This window comes from Pleuronectes platessa, chromosome 11 (assembly GCF_947347685.1).
Source record: "Pleuronectes platessa chromosome 11, fPlePla1.1, whole genome shotgun sequence".
Taxonomy (NCBI): domain Eukaryota; kingdom Metazoa; phylum Chordata; class Actinopteri; order Pleuronectiformes; family Pleuronectidae; genus Pleuronectes; species Pleuronectes platessa.
Window position 1 is genome coordinate 23795967 of NC_070636.1, and position 23650 is coordinate 23819616.

Genomic DNA, 23650 nt, shown 5'->3' on the forward strand with positions numbered 1-23650 from the left:
TATCTCTAGCAGATCTCAGTATGGACACTGGAGACACCTATTTTTTTAGGTGTAAATGTCATCAGGTTAAAATAATCACTTGATACAAACTGGAAATGGGAGGCATCTGCCAGCTGATTTGTTTTGGTCGATATACTGGTGTGAAATGAATGCTGCAATGTAATGTGGAGGCAAACATAAGTATTCGGACTGGTCACACATATAGCAACATCCTGTTCACTTCCAATCTGTATGAGCAAGGAGGCAAATACAACATCCCCTTCCTGTGGTGAAGCAAATTGCAGCATAGCTCCCCTGGAAAGCAACGTTGGTAAACTTTGATTCACGCTATTCGCTTCACATTTGCGTAGGCCCAATACCATCTTAAAGGAAAATTACAACAATTTGGCTAATGTGCTTATTAGCATCATTCGTTATGATGTTTTGATGAATATCAATCCTATGTCTGTATGTTTATTAAGGGTTAGGCCTAGAATAAAGAGATAATTCACTGAAGAATGAAAATCACTCATTGTCAATTCACCACTATGCTGATGGAGGTGCAGTAAAAGAGTTTGGTCCGTAAAACACTTTTCAAATTCAACTCAAAACAGTGTCATTTCTGTTGGGACATGGTTTTTGTGCAAACCACAGGCCTTCTTTCAGTCAAAACTTGAAACAAGCATGCAGCATGTCTGGATGGAAACTCAATCTCCCAAGATGCAACATGTTTTCTTTGTTCTGAGAAAGTCAAGGAACTCAGTCTCCCAGCGGGAAACAGGCTCCTTTAGTTTCAGCAACTTCACGCATAGGTGTGAGAAGCCACAAAAGTCAACTCCTATTGGTCACTCTGGCCACATGACCTGTGGGTCACCGGGCCAATATAAGGGGACTTCTGCCCCAAACTCTTTCTCTTTCCACAACCTTCCAGCAGGGAGGCAGCCAGCCTCTTTTCCTGCATCGGCGAGAGGAGAAATCGAATTTATCCAGCTAAACCCTTCTCTTCGCATCCAAAGAGAGGAACGCAAGGGTGCAGCTTTCCAACTCATCTTCTCAAGGAAACCTCCTCGCCCTTCAAGCTCTACAACACTCCTAGCAGCGACTCAATGTCCTGCAGGTAAGGACTTCGAACCAGCATCTGAGCACACGTCTCCACAGTAACGCTAAGGCAGAGAACTCTACGACCACAAAGCCAGGAGACGTCACAGAATTGCAAACTGGACAGCAACCTCTTTTCCTTTTCCCTCAGACTGGTAACATAATCTGGGCTTAATAATTATACATGCTAAGCAAGACTGTTTATTTGATTGAGATTAAGATTAAGATACATTTATTGTCCCACACACATGCACACACACACACGACATGCAAGGGGGGAAATTTGTTTTTCTGCTATGACCCATCTGGTGTACACAGGAGGACACACAGAGCAGTGGGCAGCCATGCACGGCGCCCCGGGGAGCAAGGTGCCTTGCTCAGGGGCACGTAGACGGTGGGGTAGGCACTTTGACAGTGTGGAACAGATCCAGGTGTTGTCCATCCAGGTATGTTGTTTTTGTTGTCACTCCGTGGATTCGAACCAGAGACCACAGTCGGATTTTCTTTAATATTAATATTTTTAATATTAATGTTTTATATTTATTTTGATAACCAAATTTATTGAGTGCCTAAAGGCACACTATTCTATGGTAACACTTTTTAAGCACTACTGCACAACATTTACAACATTTTTACAACTAATCTCCGATGCTAGCAGATTGTAACCAGTCCCATATGGTCTAGCGGTTAGGATTCCTGGTTTTCACCCAGGCGGCCCGGGTTCAACTCCCGGTATGGGAACTCGCCTTTAGTGACTTTACATCCCCTCTCCGCCCTGGCTTGAACTGCCACTCACCCTCCTCCAGCCGGTTAACATTTGTAAATTTGCACTAGAGTTATTTTTTCTACTACTGTATTATCCCACCTATAGTGTATTCATATTTATATATTTATCCTGCTCATAGTTTATTCATCATTCTTATATCATACCTTACCTCTTAATACTGTTCATATTCCATTTATATTTCTAACTGTACTTCCTATTTATTTAGATATTATGCACAATACTCTGCACTTTTACTGCCTTTTTTTTTGCACTTCTGGTTAGATGCTAAACTGCATTTCGTTGTATATGTACTTGTACTGTGCAATGACAATAAAGTTGAATCTAATCTAATCTAAAAAAGAGTGCCCTGCAAGTGACCTTGGGCAAGAACGTGTGTGCTATGTGAACGGGAATGCGGCTCCAGAGGAGGATATCAGAGGACATTCAGGCTATAAACATAGTGTAATGTATGCTTTTTGAGTCGAATTTGCTTACGGACACTTGGAAGACACCACAGAAACAGTATGGAGGTATTTTCTGATTTTGTCCTGTTTTACGTTTGAAGAATCGGTCACCAGATACTTAAATTGTATTGGATTTGGCTGCAACAATATTATTCGAGTAAATAATGAGTTTTTCGGGGAACTATCCCTATATCAAGCTGAAGGTAGTAGAAAACTGGAAGTCTAATCCAGAATTTCTCATAGATGTTCAACTATAATTCTGGTTACTGGTTCTGATGGTATTGAAAGTTTTTAAAGCACAATGAATAAGACAGTGAATCTGAATGGCAGTTATCTGTTGCCCACTCACCAATTCTTTGGCCTCGGTGAGCGACTCCTCTACCTCGGAGAAGCTGAAGGAGGCCACGGTGATGAACTGACTGACCACAGGGACAAACTTGTCAGCAGGAGAGTGAGAGGATTGAGCCTTCTGGTACTGCAGCTCCTACAAATGGACCACAGGACATCAGACAGAGGGACAGGACATTATTACAAAATATTCAGGCTCTCCACTGAGCTCACTTACCGCCTCTACGCTCTTTAGACCAGATCTCAGATTGCCAATGTCCTTCTCCAACTCTGTCATACTGACGGGAGACAGTAAAACAAACACATGCTATTTGTGGTTTTAGGGTGAGTTGCAACTGGAACTACTGGACCAACAGCTGAGTGTAGTGACTTTATGGAATCCTACAAAGTCTTGGCCAGGTTATACACTGCATATATATATGACCTTGTACACATATCTCTCACAAAACGTATTGAAAGTGCTAAAGCTCGCTTCCTAACTGGTTCCAAAAATGTACTGCTTGAGAACTTCAAACAGGTGTCTATCTTTCACAGAGTCTCGGCTGAAAACAAAAGGTGGCCCAGTGTTTGTTGTCAAGCCTCAAGACTCCGAGGAGACACACTGAATCCCCAAATATAAAGCACTGCTAAATCATGATGCTTTTAAACCTTTAGATCATTGGAGTCTCATCCCATCCCCTTCATGGCCATGTGCGTGTCTGTGTGTGCTACTTCATTCCCAGCCCTTTGATATAAATTGTGATTTGTGAATATGGGCTACACAAATTCCATTTGATTGATGATTGATTGATTCCTACTTGACTTTAGCGGCTTCTGGCACATTCTGTAGCTCGTCACTGAAGGTCACCACACCCAGGTACTTCTTCTCCAGTACAGTGATCATGTAGTGGAGCAGAGTGATGTTTCTACGAACAGCACACACATTTGACAATCAATCAACGAACACTTCTCATTTTTCTTTACTTCTTTGAAAAAAAATTGTTGAACATGTGTAAAGGCCTTATTTTATCCCAGGAGACATTTTGACTCATAATAGTAGAAAAAAACCATCACTCCATCCACAGGTGTATTTAATATTCAGCCATCTCTCATTATATTGTCGGCACAAGAATGTTTCCTGCTTCCATATGTCAAAATGTCTTCAATGAAAAAAGGCTAATGACGTAGGAAGCCTCGCTGAGAACTGTACTTGTCTATGCTTGACTTGGTGTCGGCTATTTTGTTCAGACTGGAGACTTTAAAGCCGTAGGCATTTCCTCGCTGCCCTTTGTTCATGTAGTTCCCAAAGGCCAGAACCACTTCGAGCAGCTGGAGCAGCCTCCCGCTCTGCACCACCTCCCGGGACGCGAGACACAGAGCTGAAACCATAGAGAGAAGGAGGCAAATGTTAACACACAGCTCTCAAACCATAACTGCAAATTAGTACTGTATCATGTCCTCAGCAGAGGACATAAAACAGAGCTTAAAGAGAGAAATGAGAGAGAGAGGGAGGGTACCTTTGATTTTAGGCTTGACCTCAGCCACTCGTTCAGCGAACTTCTTCTTGAAGTAGAGAGCCTGCAGTCTCTGTTGGTAGTGGCTGATTCTGGGTGTGGACACAAAACAGACAACAACTGTGAATATTTATCCACCAGCAGGAAGAGGTGGAGCCTTATTGAGTGTAACTCAATGTTATATCCGTTTAATGAATGACCCAATAATCAAAATTCCTCTGTGAATGCTGTTCAAACCATTTGTGCAGATTAATCTTTAACATTTATGTGTTGCGAGGGAACAACATGTCATATGGGACTGCCGGAGGAGAACTAGTTCATATGACATGTTTGATGTTGTAGGAAATTCGACGGTATTAATCTCTAGATATGGACGATAACAGCATTTTCTAGACAGGGAGTCTTTATTTCCCCCAGGGAACTACATTTTCCTCTGGTGAAATTTAACATTTCCTTTTTTTTTGTAGAAGCTGTAAGACAGGGGAATTTATTAAACTTGGGGATTTCTGCTTTTAGCATTTCTGATGGTAAGAAACTGCTTCAATAACCAAAATTCCAATGACTGTGTCAAACTGTGATCAGAGCACAAGTTATTTTGGTACGTACCTGCTCATGTCATACAGGAAGCGATCTGCTTTGGCCATACGGTCCAGCTCATGCTTGTGTTCTTCTAACAGCTCAATGTCACTCTTCTCAGGAAGAAACTTCAGAAGCTTCAAACACAAAGACACATACACACAAACGATCAGAAAACTTTGTCAATCAGTTGGTTGTTAATTATCAGACATATGAGCCTAAATTAGTAGTTTCCATTTTTCCATTAGAGACCTTTCTAAACCGATCCATTATTATCAGTGACGAAGTGTCCTTGGGCAAGACACTGAACACCAAATTTCCCAGCATAGAAAAAAAAGTGCCGTTATATCAACATGTTGGTGTGGAGGAATTTCCAACAGCCAGGCACTCGAATGGATTTTACAAATAAAGCAGGAGCCTTGGAGAACAGATGCTCCCCCTACTCTTCACAATGCAATGTTTAGGAATGGGGATGTGTGTCTGCGGGTTGTTTTCCTTTGAATGTGTGCGTTTAAGCACCTGCTCCAGCATGTCTTTAGGTAAATCCTCCTGTTCATCCATGGTCAGGATTGCATGTCGGATCTCCTCATTGGTCAACTTTAACCTGTAACACAGATATAGATTGTATTTCAGTTGTGAATTACTTACACGTTTTGCATTTACCATGCTGGCTTTGTGTAGAGGCTGTAAGAGAGATGTGTTTTTTTTAACACTGTGAAGGAAGTCATTTCTGTTGTTTGTTAAACCTTCCTTAAATCATTAATACCTGGGAAATCCAAGTAAAACAATATATCTCCACAGGGATGTAGCAACTGAGATTGTTAAATAAATTGTAATCAGAGAACAAAACAATATGCGAATCAAATATCCTTAATTAACACATACCACACTGATATGGAACCAAAATATTAAAACTCCTATGTCGAGTGTCATTTGTGAAATTGATTTTGGTGACTCCCATTGGTAGTATCAAATATGTAATTTACAAAAAGAAAACAAGGCAACTTAAACCAAAACTAAATAAAATGTCTGACCGATGTCAAATAGCAGCAAATAAAAAACGCCTTAAATGTAGCTGATTAATTTAAAGTAGATAAATTCTTTACTGATATTTCAGCTGTTGTATGTACTGTATTATACATATTTGGAAGTTATTATTTTATTATATATATATATATATATATATATATTATTATTATTCTTTCTATACATATAGTAGCAAACTAGATATATGTACCTCTTATTTTTCCCTTCTATACTTTCTTTTTATATGGATCTGTACCGTAACTGTTAAACCAAATTGACCAATCAATTAAGTTCTTGATATTGTTTGTTGAGGGTGTGAAACCTCTGTTACTAAAAAGTATAAAAAATAAACTACTGTTATTATAACTTTATAGAAACAATATAACATCTATGCTAGTATACAAACCATAAACAGTATTGTAAATCAGTATTTTACCTTTCAACAGGGAGGATATGTTTTCACCCATGTTTGTTTGTTGATTTATTTGTTGGTTTATTTATTTGTTAGCAGGATTACAAAAAGGTAGGCACAGACCTGATTTCCACTAAACCTTGTGGAGGTTGGGGCTTGGGCCTGAGAAGTACTTAATACATTTTAACCAATCCAACTAGGACTCTTCAGCAGAATGCTGTTCTAGTTCTTAACTCAAATACAATCAAAAACATACAGGCCTCTGTTTTCTGTGTCTGTAAAATGTTCATCCCATAATCAGTGACAAGAACAGCCAATGGATGACACTCCTTCTCTATGCTATCAGAACCATTTGATAATTGATAGAATCAGGTCAAAAACTGGACACATAGAAGCCTAAACTACAGACTTTCAGGCAGGAATGTCCTTGTTGTTTTGAGTTCAATATGGCAGTGGACTGGTGAAGTTGTTGGGTCATGGTCAGTACCCACCATGGGCACCAGATGTGAAGGTGCACTGAGGTAAATCATAATCACATTCTCTGTAAACAGTGAATGAGGTCAATTTAGGTGCTTTTCACATATGGTATTAACATCTGTCCTAACTGATCTGATCCCAAGTGGACAGCTCTAACTTGAGATGTGAATGCACCCAAGATGAGACAAGGAGATGTTAAATCACTCAGACCACATATGGAGATGCTGACCCAATGGTCATGCCATAATTTGTGGAATAAGCCCATAGGTAGCGATATCCACTTTTCCAGCAGCAACAATTGTGTCCACACACTGACCGTGAGAGCAGAATGATGCAGTTCTGTGCACGGCGACCATCAATCACTGAGAGCTCTTTGACCTTCTTGGCAATCGTGCGATCATCCTCAGCATCCTTCTGCTATATGAAAAGAATAGTCAGACAGCAACAAAAAACTATACAACACATTCCCGCGATAATTGGGAACAGGGAAAATATATTCGATAACATATCAATGGATTGATACGTCAAATGCAATGTATGTAATTGTATGTTTCGTGTCCGTGCAGTATTCACTATGTCACCTGTGGTCTTTGGTAAGCTGAGAACGTCCTCTGGAACTCTTCTAGATCCAGTTCTTTGAACACCTTCACATCATCAATCTCTTTCCATATGGTTCCTTCAGTCTTTTTTCCAGAAATAAACAATGTTATTAACATCAATTTGATTAGAGGTCCAATTAATAACCCAATCTCCCCCATTCAACATATTGATATGTCCTCAAGGTACTGAACTACATATTGGCCCTCACTAGTGGGCCGCTAGCATGTGATTGATATGGTAGAGAGAAAGTTCTGCACATAGATGCACTGTATGAATTTGTGTTTGAATAGGTGACTGGCAAACTGTACTGTAAAGAGCTTTGAGCGGTCATCAAGACTAGAAAAGCTCTATATAAATACAGACCATTAAATCCTACACACTGAACCTTAAAGGAAGTTAAGGACACAGTTGTCTTCTCCTTGTCTGTAACAAATGAGTAACAAAACCTTTACATGGCAAACCTGATCACTTATGCTCAAAATGAATGAATGACAAAATAAATAATTGAATAAATAAATAATAAGCTATCAGTTAAGTACTGTTATACATAATCATGTGTAGGATTTATAAAGTTATTGGGTTTTTATAAAGCAGGACACTAACTAATCAACACCTGTCAAGTTTTGCAAAGGAGACCCACAACTTTTAATCCAAACCTGCTCAATGTATAGGAGACACATTTTCTTATTAAGGATATGGCTGAACAAGCTCTTCGCCTCTGAAAAATTCAGATAAACATTATTTGTTGGTGTAGATGCTGATGCATCTCAAGTTCTGTTACGCTGTCAAGAGGGTCAGGATGTCAGTAGTTGACATGTCCAACATCTGTCATCTAGTTTAGGTAAGAAATTGATACATAAATGGTAATTACTAATTAATGTGGATCATCAGCAGTTGGCTGTAGTTAATAAAGACAGTATCAATAGTAATAGTAATTAGCACCAATAGACCTTAGGCAATTTGCTCCAGTTGAATGATTTCATTGGGTTGGATGGCTGGGGAATATTCTTCTTCGGGGCAGCGTTAAGTTGAGCTCCTAGAGGAGGAGGCGGAGGAGGAGGAGGAGGAGCACCTGGGCCCATTCCAAAAGATGGTGGGCCACCTGGAGGAGGAGGAGGTGGAGGAGGAGGAGAGGGGATGGACGGGGCAACACCAGCAGGGACTAAACCTCCAGAAGTCACAGGAGGTCCTCCTGGAATGCTGGAGTTCTAAGAAGATAACAAGAGAAAATAAAGCAAAACAAGGACAACAAGTTCTGAACATACAGACGAGCAAGCTCATTGTGATGATGAACATACAGAGCTGAGCTGCTGCAGACGAGCAGACAGTCCTGCCACTTGCAGCTTCGCTTGCTTGTGGTCGTTGCCCTCTTGCTCCAGTTTGACCTTCATCTTGTTCACCATCGCCATCATATCTTCTTTCTCCTTGTTCTTGGCCTCACACTCCCTCTCTTTCTTCTCAAAACGCTGCTGTAAGTTCTGCTGGTCTGGATGAAAAAGTGGGTGAGAGAGCTAGAAACTCACAGGAGCTCTCGCTCTACCAACTGGGGCTGAGTTATTGGAGGTATAAGTCTTGAAATACAAAGGCTGGAAGACATTGATTGTGATTTGGGAAATGCATTGTGTTACCAGCTCGGTCCCGGAGGTATCCAGCAAGTGTAGTTTAGTTTGATTTGTTAAAGGCAAAGCATTAACTAAGCATTTGCAGGGGCAAGAAAAACACTAAGAGCCTCCTGGAATTACCTGATTTTCTGATATAATTGGTTATTAATTGGGACCTGATCTTCATCTAAATGATTAACTATGTGATGAGTGCAAGCTCATTCACGCAAACATTTACGTTATTTGTAACACACCCATCAAATGCTCACAGTGCTTGGACCATTCTTCACACAGAACTGCTTATTCAGATATTCTAAAATCAATGGTTGTTTTCACATGTGTATGCATATTTCAAAAATGCATTTCGAAAAAAAAATGACCTCCATCCAGAGGAGCATTTTAGCTCTGTAGAAAAAAAACTTCAGGTCACAATGATGTTTTCTGGGAAGCAACAGCTTCTCCATGGTGTCCTTCTAGCAACCATGCATTATTGTTTTGTGATGGTCAACTCATGAATAGAGAGGTTAACCAGCTCCAATGATTGTGAGTATGTTTATAAACCAAAGTAGTTCTAAGTTAACATTAACCTCTGCTGGACTCTAGCTTTGTTAACTCTGATTTCATTAGCTGTTTGAATGATGTGTAAGAACTATACAATGAGTTGTGTATTATTAGTTCAAATAGATTGTATTTGTTCATTCATGTAACTAAGATGAAGCTGAGTGTTGAAGACAAATTTACATATAAATCTTGCTGCTGCATAATCAGCTGATGAGGAAAAGCAAAACTGTACAACCGGTCAAGTTTGTTCATTTTAATGCTGTACATGCTGTACATGTGTGTATTTACCTTTTCTCATTTTATCAGCTTGTTCTTTCCACTGTTTGACCTCACCCTCCTTGATGAGCCTAAAGACACATACAAACACAAATGAGAAGTTAGTTTGTGCCTTTCACCACCAACACCACACACACACGTGTGCACACACACGCATGCACACAAAAACGGACGCTTGTCCACTATTCCCCTGGAAACTCATTCTCATGGAGCTACATGTATTTTCTACCAGGCACAAATTTCCCATTTTGAAGAGAGGTGTTGAAAAAGATGTAAGAAAAAAAATAAAAATAAATATATATATCTATATATATATATATATATATATATATATATATATATATTAGGGATGCACCGATATATCGGCCGAACATCGGTAGCGGCCGATATTCACCTCGTTTACTGATATCGGCTTATCGGTAATAAACTTGACTTTCACCGATATCATTGGCCGATGTTCATATTTGTGGTAAAACCGCTGGGCACGTGCCGCGGCTGGGGGAGCAGTCGCTCCGTCGCCCTCCTCTCCGAGGCCAGAGGCTCAGTGTGCGGCACCGGGAGGTCCTCATCCGGTGGCACCTAACGGCGTCGCTGGTGCGGGGGCTTTCTTTCTCTTGTACCGCGGGGCGGTGTCCATCGCCGGCGCGGAAGGCGGGCCGTTGGAGGGGACCGGGTACGGCGGTCGGCGGCGGCGACTCTGGACGCGTGTCGGGCCCTTCTCGCGGATCACCTCAGCTACGGCGACCGCTGGGGGAACCCTCCGGCTGGCGCCTAGCAGCTGACTGAGAACTGGTGCGGACCAGGGGAATCCGAATGTTTAATTAAAACAAGCATCGCGAAGGGCCACGGTGGGTGTTGACGCGATGTGATTTCTGCCCGACCAACTGAGGAGGGCTTGTTAAGTTATCTTGACTCACGCAGTGTAACTTGGTGTAAAAAGTATGAGCGTAGCGTCTGTTTAAGTACTTTATTCTCATGTGCATCGGCTCTATTCATCCGTCTCATGGACAGGTAACAAGGGAATTGACAACATACGTTATACACACAGAAGCCGTAACACATCTAATAAACGGGCAATACTGCTACTGTAAATCAATGAGAAGAGCGTTCTCTATAATGATACTTTAACAGGGCTGTTTTAAATTATCCTTGTGGTATTTTGACCAAAATATGTTACAGACATTTCATTAAGATCCCAAGGAACCATTTCAACTTGCGGGAAAATGGGCCTAATATGTCTCTGTTAAATAAAGTTTAGTTAAATCAGAGATTGTTTCATAAATCTGATTCAATTTGTGCTCATTAAAAGATAAGAGTGATGAATAGTGCTTTTTAAATAATGATTTAATTATTTTTCTGGCACAAAAGGGTGAATGAATAACAACAAAAAGAAAATAAACAAATATCGGTATCGGCTATCGGCCAGATTGTTATTTTAAATATCGGTATCGGCCAAGAATTTCCATATCGGTGCATCCCTAATATATATATATATATATACAGTGCCTTGCATAAGTATTCACCCCCTTTGGACTTTTCTACATTTTGTCATGGTATAACCACAGATTAAAATTTATTTCATCGTGAGTTTATGTAATGGACCAACACAAAATAGTGCATCATTTGGAAGTGGGGGGAAATATTACATGGATTTCACAATTATTTACAAATAAAAATCTGAAAAGTGTTGAGTGCATATGTATTCACCCCCTTTACTGTGAAACCCCTAACAAAGATCTGGTGCGACCAATTGCATTCACAAGTCACATTTGCAAGTCACATAATTAGTAAATAGGGTCCACCTGTCTGCAATTTAATCTCAGTATAAATACACCTGTTCTGTGACGGACTCAGAGTTTGTTGGAGATCATTACTGAACAAACAGCATCATGAAGACCAAGGAGCTCACCAAACAGGTCAGGGATAAAGTTGTGGAGAAATATGAAGCAGGGTTAGGTTATAAAAAAATATCCAGAGCTTTGAACATCTCTCTGAGCACCCTAAAATCCATCATAAGAAAATGGAAAGAATATGGCACAACCGCAAACCTGCCAAGAGGAGGCCGTCCACCCAAACTGAAGAGTCGGACAAGGAGAAAATTAATCAGAGAAGCAACCAGGAGGCCCATGGTTACTCTGGAGGAGTTGCAGAGATCCACAGCTGAGGTGGGAGAATCTGTCCACAGGACAACTATTAGTCGTCTACTCCACAAATCTGGCCTTTATGGAAGAGTGGCAAGAAGAAAGCCATTGTTGAAAGGGATCCATAAAAAATCCCGTTTGGAGTTTGCCAGAAGCCATGTGGGAGACACAGCAAACATGTGGAAGAAGGTGCTCTGGTCAGATGAGACCAAAATGGAACTTTTTGGCCTCAATGCAAAACGCTGTGTGGCGAAAACCCAACACTGCCCATCACCCTGAGCACACCATCCCAACAGTGAAACATGGTGGTGGTAGCATCATGCTGTGGGGATGCTTCTCTTCAGCAGGTGAAGGTAAACTGGTCAGAATAGAGGGAAAGATGGATGGAGCCAAATACAGGGAAATCCTTGAAGAAAATCTGATGCAGTCTGCAAAAGACTTGAGACTGGGGCGGAGGTTCATCTTCCAGCAGGACAATGACCCTAAACATACAGCCAGAGCTACAAAGGAATGGTTTGGATTAAAGAATGTTAATGTCTTAAAATGGCCCAGTCAAAGCCCAGACCTCAATCCAATAGAGAATCTATGGCAAGACTTGAAGATTGCGGTTCACAGACGGTCTCCATCCAATCTGACTGAGCTTCATCTTTTTTGCCAAGAAGAATGGACAAACCTTTCCATCTCTAGATGTGCAAAGCTGGTAGAGACATACCCCAAAAGACTTGCAGCTGTAATTGCAGCGAAAGGGGGTTCTACCAAGTATTGACACAGGGGGGTGAATACTTCTGCACCCAACAGATGTCAACTTTTTTGTTCTCATTATTGTTTGTGTCACAATAAAATTTATTTTGCATCTCCAAAGTACTATGCATGTTTTGTTGATCAAACGGGAAAAAGTTTATTTAAGTCTATTTGAATTCCAGTTAGTAACAGTACATAATGGGAAAAAGTCCAAGGGGGGTGAATACTTATGCAAGACACTGTATATACAAATATTTAATAAGTTAAATAAGGATTAAACCAATATTTGTGATTCGTTGTATTTTTGAGACAAAATCAAATTTGTGTATCAACGATAAATAGCAAATTAAAATGTTTGATTTTGTCGTGTTTAGCAACGTCGGCAGCCGCCTCTACAGGAAATGTTTGCAAACTTACATGCGAACAATATTTTTAACATTGAAGTCCTCCAGCGGAGCGACGTCAGGGTTTTCACCTTTGTCCGTCTGCAGAACCAGTTGCTGAACTATCCGGTCCAACAACACCCAGTACTGAAGAGTGGTGGTGTTCTGTTTATCTGCAGACAGACAATGAGACAAGTAAGAGAGAAACTTCTACTAGCATGGATCATTCAGTGAACTGTAGGCGAGCAGGCAGCCAGACAGTCTTACATGGCATCATGAGACAGTGCTGCAGCGCTGACAGGAGGTGAGGGTAAGCTTCAGTGTGGTTCAGATTCTTCTTGATCAGCTCAAACATCTGGCTCGCACTTTTGGTTTCTATATGGACCTGAGGCAAGGTAGCAGAGGACATTTATTACTGGCTTTATAACACAGTACATATTTGATTTGTATTTTCAAATTACATATGACATGCTGAAGATGTGCAGTGGGTTTGATTATAAAGGACTGGAAAACACAGCTCCCTAAACTTGCACCAATAACATGCAGCTTGTATAACTGTTAATTATTATGATTTATTATTATTGTTAGGTGTCTTTGGTTTCTATTAATCCCCTAAAATCGTGGTGTGTACAAAAAACAAAGTTGCTTGGAATGATGTAAAAAATTTGAAATATCAAATGTAAAAAATATCTATAAAAGTTTGAAATTTAGATGGATCTGAAGGATTTGACATAAAGTTAGAGCATTTGGAAAGTGTAGAGGTTTTTCTAAATGACTTACAGCATTGAAGCGTTTGGAAATCACAAGCTCATCTTCATTCCTCAACATCTCAAAAAAGTCCAGATGTCTGGAAGACAACAACAAGCTGTGAATACTAAACTCAGAAAGTACAATTAATGTGGCCTGGTGCTTATTTGTTAGTTCCATGATACAGTTCCATGTTTGCACCTTGAGGTGCACCTGATGTACGGTACCTGTCTAAGGTGGCGTTTTCATGTGAACGTAGTTTGTCAATAATTGGCTGGATGCCCAACATCAGAAACTCGTAGCGCAAATGGATACGGAACTCAAGACTGGTCTGTGGAACACACACACATGGACACAACATTAACACATATATTATTCATATTCATCTTTTTTATTGTTGATGTTATATAAAATGACAATGCAGGATTCTCAAACACCAACAGAAAACATCTGGGAGTAGAATCAGTCCTTGAAAGTTAAAGAGCCAGTCATCCTGACTATCTTCTTCTAGAGTGATGCAGGAACCATTTACTCAACCAACCCTCAGTAGACTTATCAACATACAGTATGCTACAAGTTCGAGTATAAATAGACACAACTAGGGATGCACCGATTTATCGGCCGAACATCGGTAGCGGCCGATATTCGCCTCGTTTACTGATATCGGCTTATCGGTAATAAACTTGACTTTCACCGATATCATTGGCCGATGTTCATATTTGTTGTAAAACCGCTGGGCCCGTTCCGCAGCTGGGGGAGCAGTCGCTCCGTCGCCCTCCTCTCCGCGGCCAGAGGCTCAGTGTGCGGCACCGGGAGGTCCTCATCCGGTGGCGCCTAACGGCGTCGCTGGTGCGGGGGCTTTCTTTCTCTTGGACCGCGGGGCGGTGTCCATCGCCGGCGCGGAAGGCGGGCCGTTGGAGGGGACCGGGTACGGCGGTCGGCGGCGGCGACTCTGGACGCGTGTCGGGCCCTTCTCGCGGATCACCTCAGCTACGGCGACCGCTGGGGGAACCCTCCGGCTGGCGCCTAGCAGCTGACTGAGAACTGGTGCGGACCAGGGGAATCCGACTGTTTAATTAAAACAAGCATCGCGAAGGGCCACGGTGGGTGTTGACGCGATGTGATTTATGCCCGACACTAAAAACAGGTAAAACTGAGGAGGGCTTGTTAAGTTATCTTGACTCACGCAGTGTAACTTGGTGTAAAAAGTATGAGCGTAGCGTCTGTTTAAGTACATTATTCTCATGTGCATCTGCTCTATTCATCCGTCTCATGCACAGGTAACAAGGGAACTGACAACATACGTTATACACACAGAAGCCGTAACACATCTAATAAACGGCCAATACTGCTACCGTAAAAGAAAGAGAAGAGCGTTCTCTATAATGATACTTTAACAGGGCTGTTTTAGACAGGGTAAAAAGGTGCCGTTTTAAATAATCCTTGTGGTATTTTGACCAAAATATGTTAGTCATTTCATTAAGATCCAAAGGAACCATTTCAACTTGCGGAAAAATGGTCATTATATGTCTCTGTTAAATAAAGTTTAGTTAAATCAAAGATTGTTTCATAAATCTGATTCAATTTGTGTCATTAAAAGATAAGAGTGATGAAGGGCTGAACATTTTTTAAATAGTGCTTTTTAAATAATGATTTAATTATTTTTCTGGCACAAAAGGGTGAATGAATAACAACAAAAAGAAAATAAACAAATATCGATATCGGTATCGGCTATCGGCCAGATTGTTATTTTAAATATCGGTATCGGTATCGGCCAAGAATTTCCATATCGGTGCATCCCTAGACACAACGTTTGAGTTTCTCATCACACACACACACAATCACTAGTACACCAAATTAGCCACTACTAAGTGGCGCCAAAAAATTACATTTTCACTAAGACAAGTGGACTTGGGGCTTGGCGACACATTCTTGGTGGGAAAGTAATAAAGTACATCTTAGGTGTTTTTAAAATACAAACTTTAACACCTGCCTTATCTTATCTTAGGATGTAGGAGCGTAGGAATGGCACCAAAAGAAAAAATATAAAAAAACAACACACAGAGACATTTTGTTCATTACCTCTCCTGCTCCCTGACTGAGCACAGCGTTGATAAAGAACATAATGGCAGTCTTCAGATTAACTTCATCTCTGTAGCGGCCCGTGGATCTATCCAAGTCTGTTAGCAGGCTCTGCACACAGGACAGAAAAAACTCCGGTTATAGACTTGTAAATTGTCTTGGTACAGTGAACTTGCTGCCGGTATTTTGAATGTTTGACACCAGGTGAGTTTCAAAATGAATTTTCTGGTCTGGTCTGTCGGTCTGGCTGTAGCTAATCACTTTTTGTCACACACTTTCAGTATGTTCATCTGTCCAACCACGAAGAGGATGATTCCAAATAATGGGACGGACAGAGGCGAGACAAGCAATACAGAGAGCAAAGTATTAAATATCTGAAAGATACCTAATGGGTGTACACATTTTATCACATTAATTCAACATTTGAATCAATGTTTTTTAAATTATTTTACTTTATTTTGTAACATCCCAATTCAGCGTTTTGACTCCTAAAGAAAATACTTGTCCTGCGTGTTAAGCTATGAGTGGTCATGGCAAGAAATCTGATGAATCGCCTGTATTTCGTCCTTTCAAATCTGCCCTTGCAGAAAATGAAAAGATATCAAACAAAAACAAATCAGACCTGAAAACGTGTTCTCTCTGAGGCAAATTTCTGGTAGTGCAACATAGCTTCTAGCACTTTCTTATGGCCTCCTGGCACCAGGCACACGGCTCCAAGGATCTCTAACACTGCAACCTAAGAAGAGAGAGGAAAGGTCAGTTACACATGAGAAGAAGAAGAAAAAAAACCTGAGTAAAGTTTATCCTTAAAGAAAATCCATAATGAAACCAACATGAGTTGCAATGCACAAACAGGCTGGGGCAGTGCCATCCCTTTGTGCACATTTCATTTCTCGTAGTAATTTTACATGTCAATGTGTTTTTTTTTCTATTTCTTGTTCTTATATATGTCATGTGGTTATTTTGTGTCTCTTAGTGGCTGTTTAGTTTATCTTGTAGTCAATTTTCATCTCATCAAAATCGCTTTTGTGTCTTTGTGCTCATTTATGTCATGTTCTGGTTGTCTTACTTGTCTTTGTGGTCATGTTGCAGTTGCCTTGCGACACTTTGTACTTGTATGATTGATTATCTTGCAAGACATGTTGACCAGATGGGCCCATTCACTGATCCTAACAAATTAGTTCCTAATTTCAAACCAGCATGCACAAACAAAATGACATTCATCAAATCACTCCGCTTCTAAAGATTTTTTTAACGATTTTGAGAATAAAGAAAGTCACAGAGTAGGCTATGTAATGTTTGTACCTTGGTCTTGATGTTTTCAGTGGCCAGACTTTGTGCGATGATATTAATACTCTCGCAGTGACCCAGGACATGAGCTCGACCCTGTGAATTGTTCATCAGAGCTTTGATGCAGCCAATCAGTGAGGTGTGGATGTGAGACTCTGTGGTCTCATAGTCCATTGACGTGAGGAAATTCAGGATACACGACAGGCCGTCCAAGTCAATGAATCGTGTCACAAACCTGGGGGAGATCAGTCAGAGTGAAAGTTGGAGGTAATTATTTTTCACAGAAACATGTGTGTTAGAAGTGGAACTATACCTCATTGGCTGTGTCCTCAGAGCTGTTTTAAGACCATCGACGATCTTAAGTCTTCCCTGCTCATCCTCACCCTCCAGCGCCAGTAGAGACCTCCTCTGGATATGGAGTCAAACAAAATAATTCATTCAGAGCCAATAATGGAGACTGTTTGGCATACAGCACTTTGGCTCCTTAGTGGAACTAAATGTTAGTATAGTTCATTCATACAGTATATAAAGGTAAATAACTATATCTATCAAAGCCCCATGTGTAACATTTTGACAGTACTATATATATTTATATACTTCTAATTAATATAATCTTCTAATTTTATGAAGAAAATTGGTGATGGAGCAAAAATATGTCAATGATTTTTTTCTGTGAATGAACTGGTAATGCAGGATGAAAACAGAATGTCTTGTGTGACTCACGGCAGCCATGGACCTGAGCTGGTCAATATAAAACTCTGGCCAGTTTGTTGCTCCTTTGTTCTCCTCTGCCTCCTGAAAAACAGACAGACACACAGGCGGATGAGGTCATGATGCATAAACGGTACGCTGTAGGTTGCAGAGATATGTTTTCTGGTGTATTTATAGTTTCTTACCAGTTTCTTGCTACAGTAGATGTTCCATTTCTTCTCTGCTGGTAAAGAAAACATGGCAGCCCTGTGCTCCCCTGTAAGGTCCAGTTCATCCTGGGATAGAAGGACACAATGAGGATACAGAGGGATGATGTGAAAGAAAAGCACTTAAATACTTATGGATGTTTGAAGGCACTTAGACATACTCAAGTGTTGAGCATTCGAATAACGCCTTGTACTCACCACCAGCTCGGTGAACATTGAGTCCAGCTCCTGAAGAGGGGGCATGGGCAAGGTGGGCTCCATTGAAGCCACAATGTTATCATGGCAGTAGGTGATCTCTGGTTGGTCCCTTCCTTTGAAGCAGCAAGAAAACAGAGAGGACAAGCTGCGCCCCTGGGGCTGCTTCACCCGGGATGCCATGGTTACAGCAGGGACCTAAACAGAAGTATTGGCTGGTAAGAATAATCACAGCAGTGAAATGTGTGGTTAGTTATCCAGGTCTCCAAAGGTTGCACAAATATCCCCTTTGTACTAACACTGACATGATCAAACACAAGCACATGCACAAAGTAACACATTCAGACACACAAATTCGTTTGGGTGTGATGTATAAGGCATAACTGGAACCACTCCTGCTCAGGTGAATCACGAGGTGTGCCTCAGTGCACTTACAACACCGTCCTGTGTATGGTCATTCAATAAGGAATGTGATTCATCATTTGGTTTGTTGCACTACAGAAATAGTTTCAGTGAAGTTACAAAACAACTGCATATTCAGTCCCTATAGTAATAAAGTGCTGATGGTACAAAGTCCGAGACACAACAATTTGCTTTTCTTTACATTTCCCAAGTTAGAGTGGCAACACAGTGTACAGTTTGTTAAGTTATACATTGAGTTTATGTGTGGTCGTTTGTTGTGATACGCTACTCTCGACCATAGACTGTATTTAAAGATTTATGACATGACAGTTACCCAAAAGTGAAGCCAAATCAACTTCATAGCCACCTGGTGGCAGGTTGCACTATCGCTCATAAAAACCTGCCTCCATGTCAGTGGATTGGACATAGACAAAACTAACGTCAACGTACAAATTAAATATTTTCTTATAAATGTTCATATAAATGTTCGAATGTAAAATGTTCCCGTTATGTTTGGTTTTAATATGTTTGTTTGATGTCATAAATATGGAGTGAAACCCCATGATGGAAAGCTGAGACTGGCTTGTGATTGGCTGAGCATTTGTTTCAGCAGAATGTTGACACTGTAGCCCTGCTCCATCCTTACAACTTCATACACTCTGGCTCCAAGTTATGTCAAAAGCATAAAATGGCAGAACTCGTTTCCAGGATAATTTAGCTTAATATTTGCACAACTGGAGGAAATGGAGATGTGTTGTCCATCTTTATATGCACTGCATAAACTCAACCCTTTCACATTACAATAAAACAGCAACTACATACTGTATGAAATATAATTTATGGATAGTTTATGGATAAGACTTTTATTTTCCATTGAAATACACGTAACATATATGTACCGAGACAACACAGGTCCAGTATATCTGCTATTAGTACACAGCTATGGATTGTATCCTAAGCGAGAAACAAACAACCTTTTGTTTTCAAGGTTACACGAATATGTTGGATCTGGTAGAGGCTGGGCTCCTCTTGCAGTGATTATCTGACTGATTATCAGACTGGTGAGGCTGTTCTTCATCATAACAGCCTCACCAGTCTGGTTTCAAGGCCGGCCACTCAACTGAGACTGCCCTCCTTGCTGTCTCAGAGCAACTTCACACTGCTAGAGCTGCCTCTCTCTCCTCTGTCCTTATCCTTCTAGACCTCTCTGTTGCATTTCACACAGTGAACAACCAGATCCGTATTTCCTCCCTTCAGGACCTGGGTGTTTCAGGCTCTGCTCTCTCCCTGCTCTCCACCTATCTCAACGAACGCACTTATCGGTTAACTTGGAGAGGATCTGTGTCTGAACCTTGTCCTCTCAGTACCGGTGTCCCTCAAGGTTCTGTCCTTGGTCCCTTCCTCTTCTCTCTGTACGCCAACTCTATCGGCTCTGTCATTCACTCACATGGCTTTTCCTACCACAGCTATGCTGATGACACCCAAATAATCCTCTCTTTTCCCCAATCTGAAACACAGGTAGAAGCACAAATCTCTGCCTGCGAGACTGACATATTTCAGTGGATGTCTGCACACAACCTGAACATTAACCTTGACAAGACTGAACTACTTTTCCTTCCAGGGAAAGGCTCTCCCACCTGATTTTTACCTTTGGAAACTCCATGTTAGCCCAACCCAGATTGCTCGTAACCTGGATGTGACACTCGACAGTCAACTCTCCCTTACTGCCAACATTAATGCAACAACCTGCTCGTGTAGATACATGCTGCACAACATCAGGAGAATACGTCCCCTTCTCACTCAGAAGGTGGCGCAGGTTCTGGTCCAGGTTCTGGTCAAGACTCTGGTCATCTCACGCCTAGACCACTGTAACTCCCTCCTGGCTGGTCTGCCTGTTAGTGCCATCCAACCTCTGCAGCTCATCCAGAATGCAGCAGCTTGACTGGTCTTTAACCAACCTAAATTCACTCACACTACAATTCTCCTCCACTCCCTTCACTGATGACCAGTGGTTGCTAGCATTGTGTCTGAAAGCAGCTTTTTATCTTTATCTTGCTGGACCTATTGGTAGCCTTGGATACAGTGATCAACAGCATCCTGCTGTCTGTTCTCTCCAATGGACACTTGTGCAGCACTTTATTTGAATCATATCTCACTTATTATTCCTTCAGTATGTCATGGTGTGAACAAACAAATTCTTATCTTAACCTATTCTCAAATCTATCAGATTTGATCTGATTTTGCTTTAATGACTCATTCTATATTCCTAAATCAGTGATTAGCTCAATTGTGATTAAGTTAAAGTTAATTGGCATCAATGCCAACAGTTCAAACAGGTTAGAACATTTAATGATAAGTAATGCTTTCTTGGTCCATTGAAATCTGTCGCAAGTTAAAGTAGGACATCAGGAAAAGATTAATTTTCGTAAAGGACTAACACATTTATTCTCCTTTGCACCTGCTGTTTGGTTCAGGCCACACAAGCAAAGACAGCACAAGTAGTCTGGATTGCAATGTGTGTCATCAAAATAATCACTTTCCCAGACTTGTCAACCACTCACAGCACTTTACAGTACATTCACATTCATGCACAAATTCATACAGCAGTGTTATTTCCATCAATCAATCAATCAAATTGTATTTGTATAGCCCATATTCACAAATCACAAATTATCTCGTAGGGCTTTAACATGATGAGACATCCTCTGTCCTTAACCCTCAGCAGGAGTAAGGAAAAAGTACTAAAAACCCTTTTAACAGGGTGAAAATACGTAGAAACCTCAGAGAGAGCCACGTGTGAGGGATCCCTCTCCCAGGATAGACAGAAGTGCAATAGATCTCAAGTGTAGGAAAACATCATCAAGATTAAGGTTTTAGCAGCATTTTCCACATTACAATCCATTCAAACACTTTGGACTCAGCCATCAGGGGTTATTTGGAGTTTAAGTATTTTGCCATGGGTAATGCAGACTGTAGGTGCTGATGGATGAAAACATTGACATTCTCGTTAGTCGACAACCCTCTTTACCTCCTGATCAACAGCCTACTGATGATTACATCGTGTCTGTTGCTATAGTTAATGTCAAGAAACAAAGAAGTACAGAACTGTGCAGACATTTGTATTTTTTCTATTCTGGTAGTACATGCACATTCAGCACAAATAAAGTTGCATTGTCAAATTAACTTGAGGGGGAAAGGTATACTGTTGAGAACAAAGAGTCAATTTCAACAGTGTAAATGTTTTCTCAGGTCTCAAAGTTTCTAGAACCTCCTTGCTCTGACGCACCATGTGCTTCTCTATCCCGCTTTAATCCCATTCACACATTTTGGGGTCCTTTATCTTGCCCAAGGAGTCAAGTCGCGCAAACTTGAAGAGCCAGGGATCTAATCATTAGCTGTCTGGGGGCAATCCATTTAACTGCCTCTGCTATAGCCACTACAATGATGAAAAATTAGAAGATAAAGCATCAAATGGAATGAGAAAAAATGGAGATGGATTAATGTACTGTAGAACTTCTCTGTAGGGGTCAATGGTGTAACCTGGATGTGAAAGTTGATGCGATTCCGGCACATGTCCCAGAGGTCAAAAGATACTTGACAATCAACCTTGTTGTGAATGATTCAGAAAATGCCACCCGAAGCCTTATCCAGTTTGTACAAAGACTGGTGGACATTACCTCATTAAAAGGAGGTTTTTCAATAATGGCTCCAGAATATATTGTAAAAACTGAGCCTTGCAAGGGATGATGAAATGCTCGGAGTTAATGGTTAATCTGCTGCGAGGAAAGTCATAGTTGACTGTCTTGTCTGCAGACACAACAGAAAAAAACAGTAAAAGGCAGTTTTAGGTTAAAGTGTAATCTGAAAATTATCCTTTCAACAACTAAAATCAGAGATGAAAACACAAATCAGATTCGGCATCTGCCTCCACTGGTCGATTATCAGGAAACCAGTTCTACATATGCCTGCCCAGCTCGTCAAACCCCAGCCCCAGGTCCCTGTCCAGTCCGTCTACCAGCTGTCATTAATTTCTTTCTATTTTTTACAATAAAAATCTCAAACCTGTTTCTGTTTCTCTTCCCATGTTTGCATTTAGAGGCCAGAAATCATTATGTACTTAATGAAATCCAAAAAACAAATACAGTTTTTGTCCAAACCAAAGTGCCGGACAGATTGACTCACTGAGAGCCAGATATATGTCTGGTAGTATTTGTGCAGACCTTGTTAAACACCAAATTCAAGGAGTTTGGCCAGAAACTGAAGTAGCAGGTTTGACAGAAGCTCACAGATGACAAATATAAAGATAGGCTTGAACACGTAACCTGGTTATGTTTAAAAATTAAATAAAGAATAACTATAATATTAGCTGGACTGGAGCAATGCGTTACCACATTCAGCACAGGCATATGGATGTCAACCAAGGAGGGAAGGCTGCTCGTTCTAGTAGTTTAAATCAGCCAAACTCAACAAATCAATATGACATTGTGACACTGGCTTGGACGCCAACGACATTGTTCTCTGTTTTAGTAGTTTTCTGTGAGTTATCTTACTTAGACAAGTTGACTAGTTTCTGTCTCTACAAATCTCCATTTAGTAGATAGGGAAATTAGCTTTTACATGTACATCCCTGGAACAAACACTGAGTCAGTGTCCTCGTCTCAGTCACCTAAATGTTTTTTTACATAACAGCATGTCAGTGGTTGCTGCAGGACTCAAATAATGATCAGTATGGATTGATGACAGAGTTATTGTTCATCCAGATGCCCAGCTCAACCACCCTGCTCAGAGTTTGCAGGGTTTAATCAATTCTTTATGGATCCCTGCAGGGCCACTGTGTTTTCTCTTGCCCCTCTTCCACACAGTGGTCACAGGTCAGTGTCAGCAACAGAACAGCAGTTCCACAGCTCTAAGGGATGCACTGTGTCATGTACCGTTTCTCTCCCTCAGTCATGTTTCCGTGTTTGCTAGGTTGAATTTGTTCCTGTTTTTTTTTTTAGTCACTCCTCTCACGGTTTCACATTCCTGTGTGTCTGCTGCCTGTGGTTTCCCCTGTGGTTCATTGGTTTCACCACCTC

The 23650-nt window shown here is 41.0% G+C and overlaps 1 protein-coding gene and 1 non-coding gene across 3 annotated transcripts in view; one reads left to right on the forward strand and one right to left on the reverse strand.

Annotated features, from left to right (window-relative positions):
- daam1a (dishevelled associated activator of morphogenesis 1a) overlaps positions 1 to 23650 on the reverse strand; it is a 28902-nt gene that overhangs the window by 2111 nt on the left and 3141 nt on the right. Inside the window, exons 2-24 of one of the 2 annotated variants that reach the window (XM_053434643.1) lie at positions 18177 to 18371; positions 17958 to 18047; positions 17785 to 17856; positions 17375 to 17469; positions 17077 to 17296; positions 16394 to 16507; positions 15772 to 15882; positions 13917 to 14020; positions 13723 to 13789; positions 13210 to 13327; positions 12977 to 13115; positions 9690 to 9748; positions 8538 to 8725; positions 8190 to 8447; positions 7221 to 7322; positions 6956 to 7053; positions 5244 to 5328; positions 4755 to 4861; positions 4152 to 4240; positions 3845 to 4013; positions 3453 to 3560; positions 2873 to 2933; positions 2657 to 2791 (exon numbers count right to left, since the gene is read on the reverse strand). In XM_053434643.1, coding sequence (XP_053290618.1) covers positions 2657 to 2791; positions 2873 to 2933; positions 3453 to 3560; positions 3845 to 4013; positions 4152 to 4240; positions 4755 to 4861; positions 5244 to 5328; positions 6956 to 7053; positions 7221 to 7322; positions 8190 to 8447; positions 8538 to 8725; positions 9690 to 9748; positions 12977 to 13115; positions 13210 to 13327; positions 13723 to 13789; positions 13917 to 14020; positions 15772 to 15882; positions 16394 to 16507; positions 17077 to 17296; positions 17375 to 17469; positions 17785 to 17856; positions 17958 to 18047; positions 18177 to 18356 — 2769 coding nt within the window. In that variant the 5' untranslated portion in view covers positions 18357 to 18371. Of the gene's footprint in view, positions 1 to 2656; positions 2792 to 2872; positions 2934 to 3452; positions 3561 to 3844; positions 4014 to 4151; positions 4241 to 4754; positions 4862 to 5243; positions 5329 to 6955; positions 7057 to 7220; positions 7323 to 8189; positions 8448 to 8537; positions 8726 to 9689; positions 9749 to 12976; positions 13116 to 13209; positions 13328 to 13722; positions 13790 to 13916; positions 14021 to 15771; positions 15883 to 16393; positions 16508 to 17076; positions 17297 to 17374; positions 17470 to 17784; positions 17857 to 17957; positions 18048 to 18176; positions 18372 to 23650 lie in introns of both variants that reach the window. The other variant, XM_053434641.1, reaches the window with a different exon arrangement.
- trnae-uuc (transfer RNA glutamic acid (anticodon UUC)) lies at positions 1747 to 1818 on the forward strand. Its single transcript has one exon. It is a non-coding gene; the product is annotated as a tRNA-Glu (tRNA).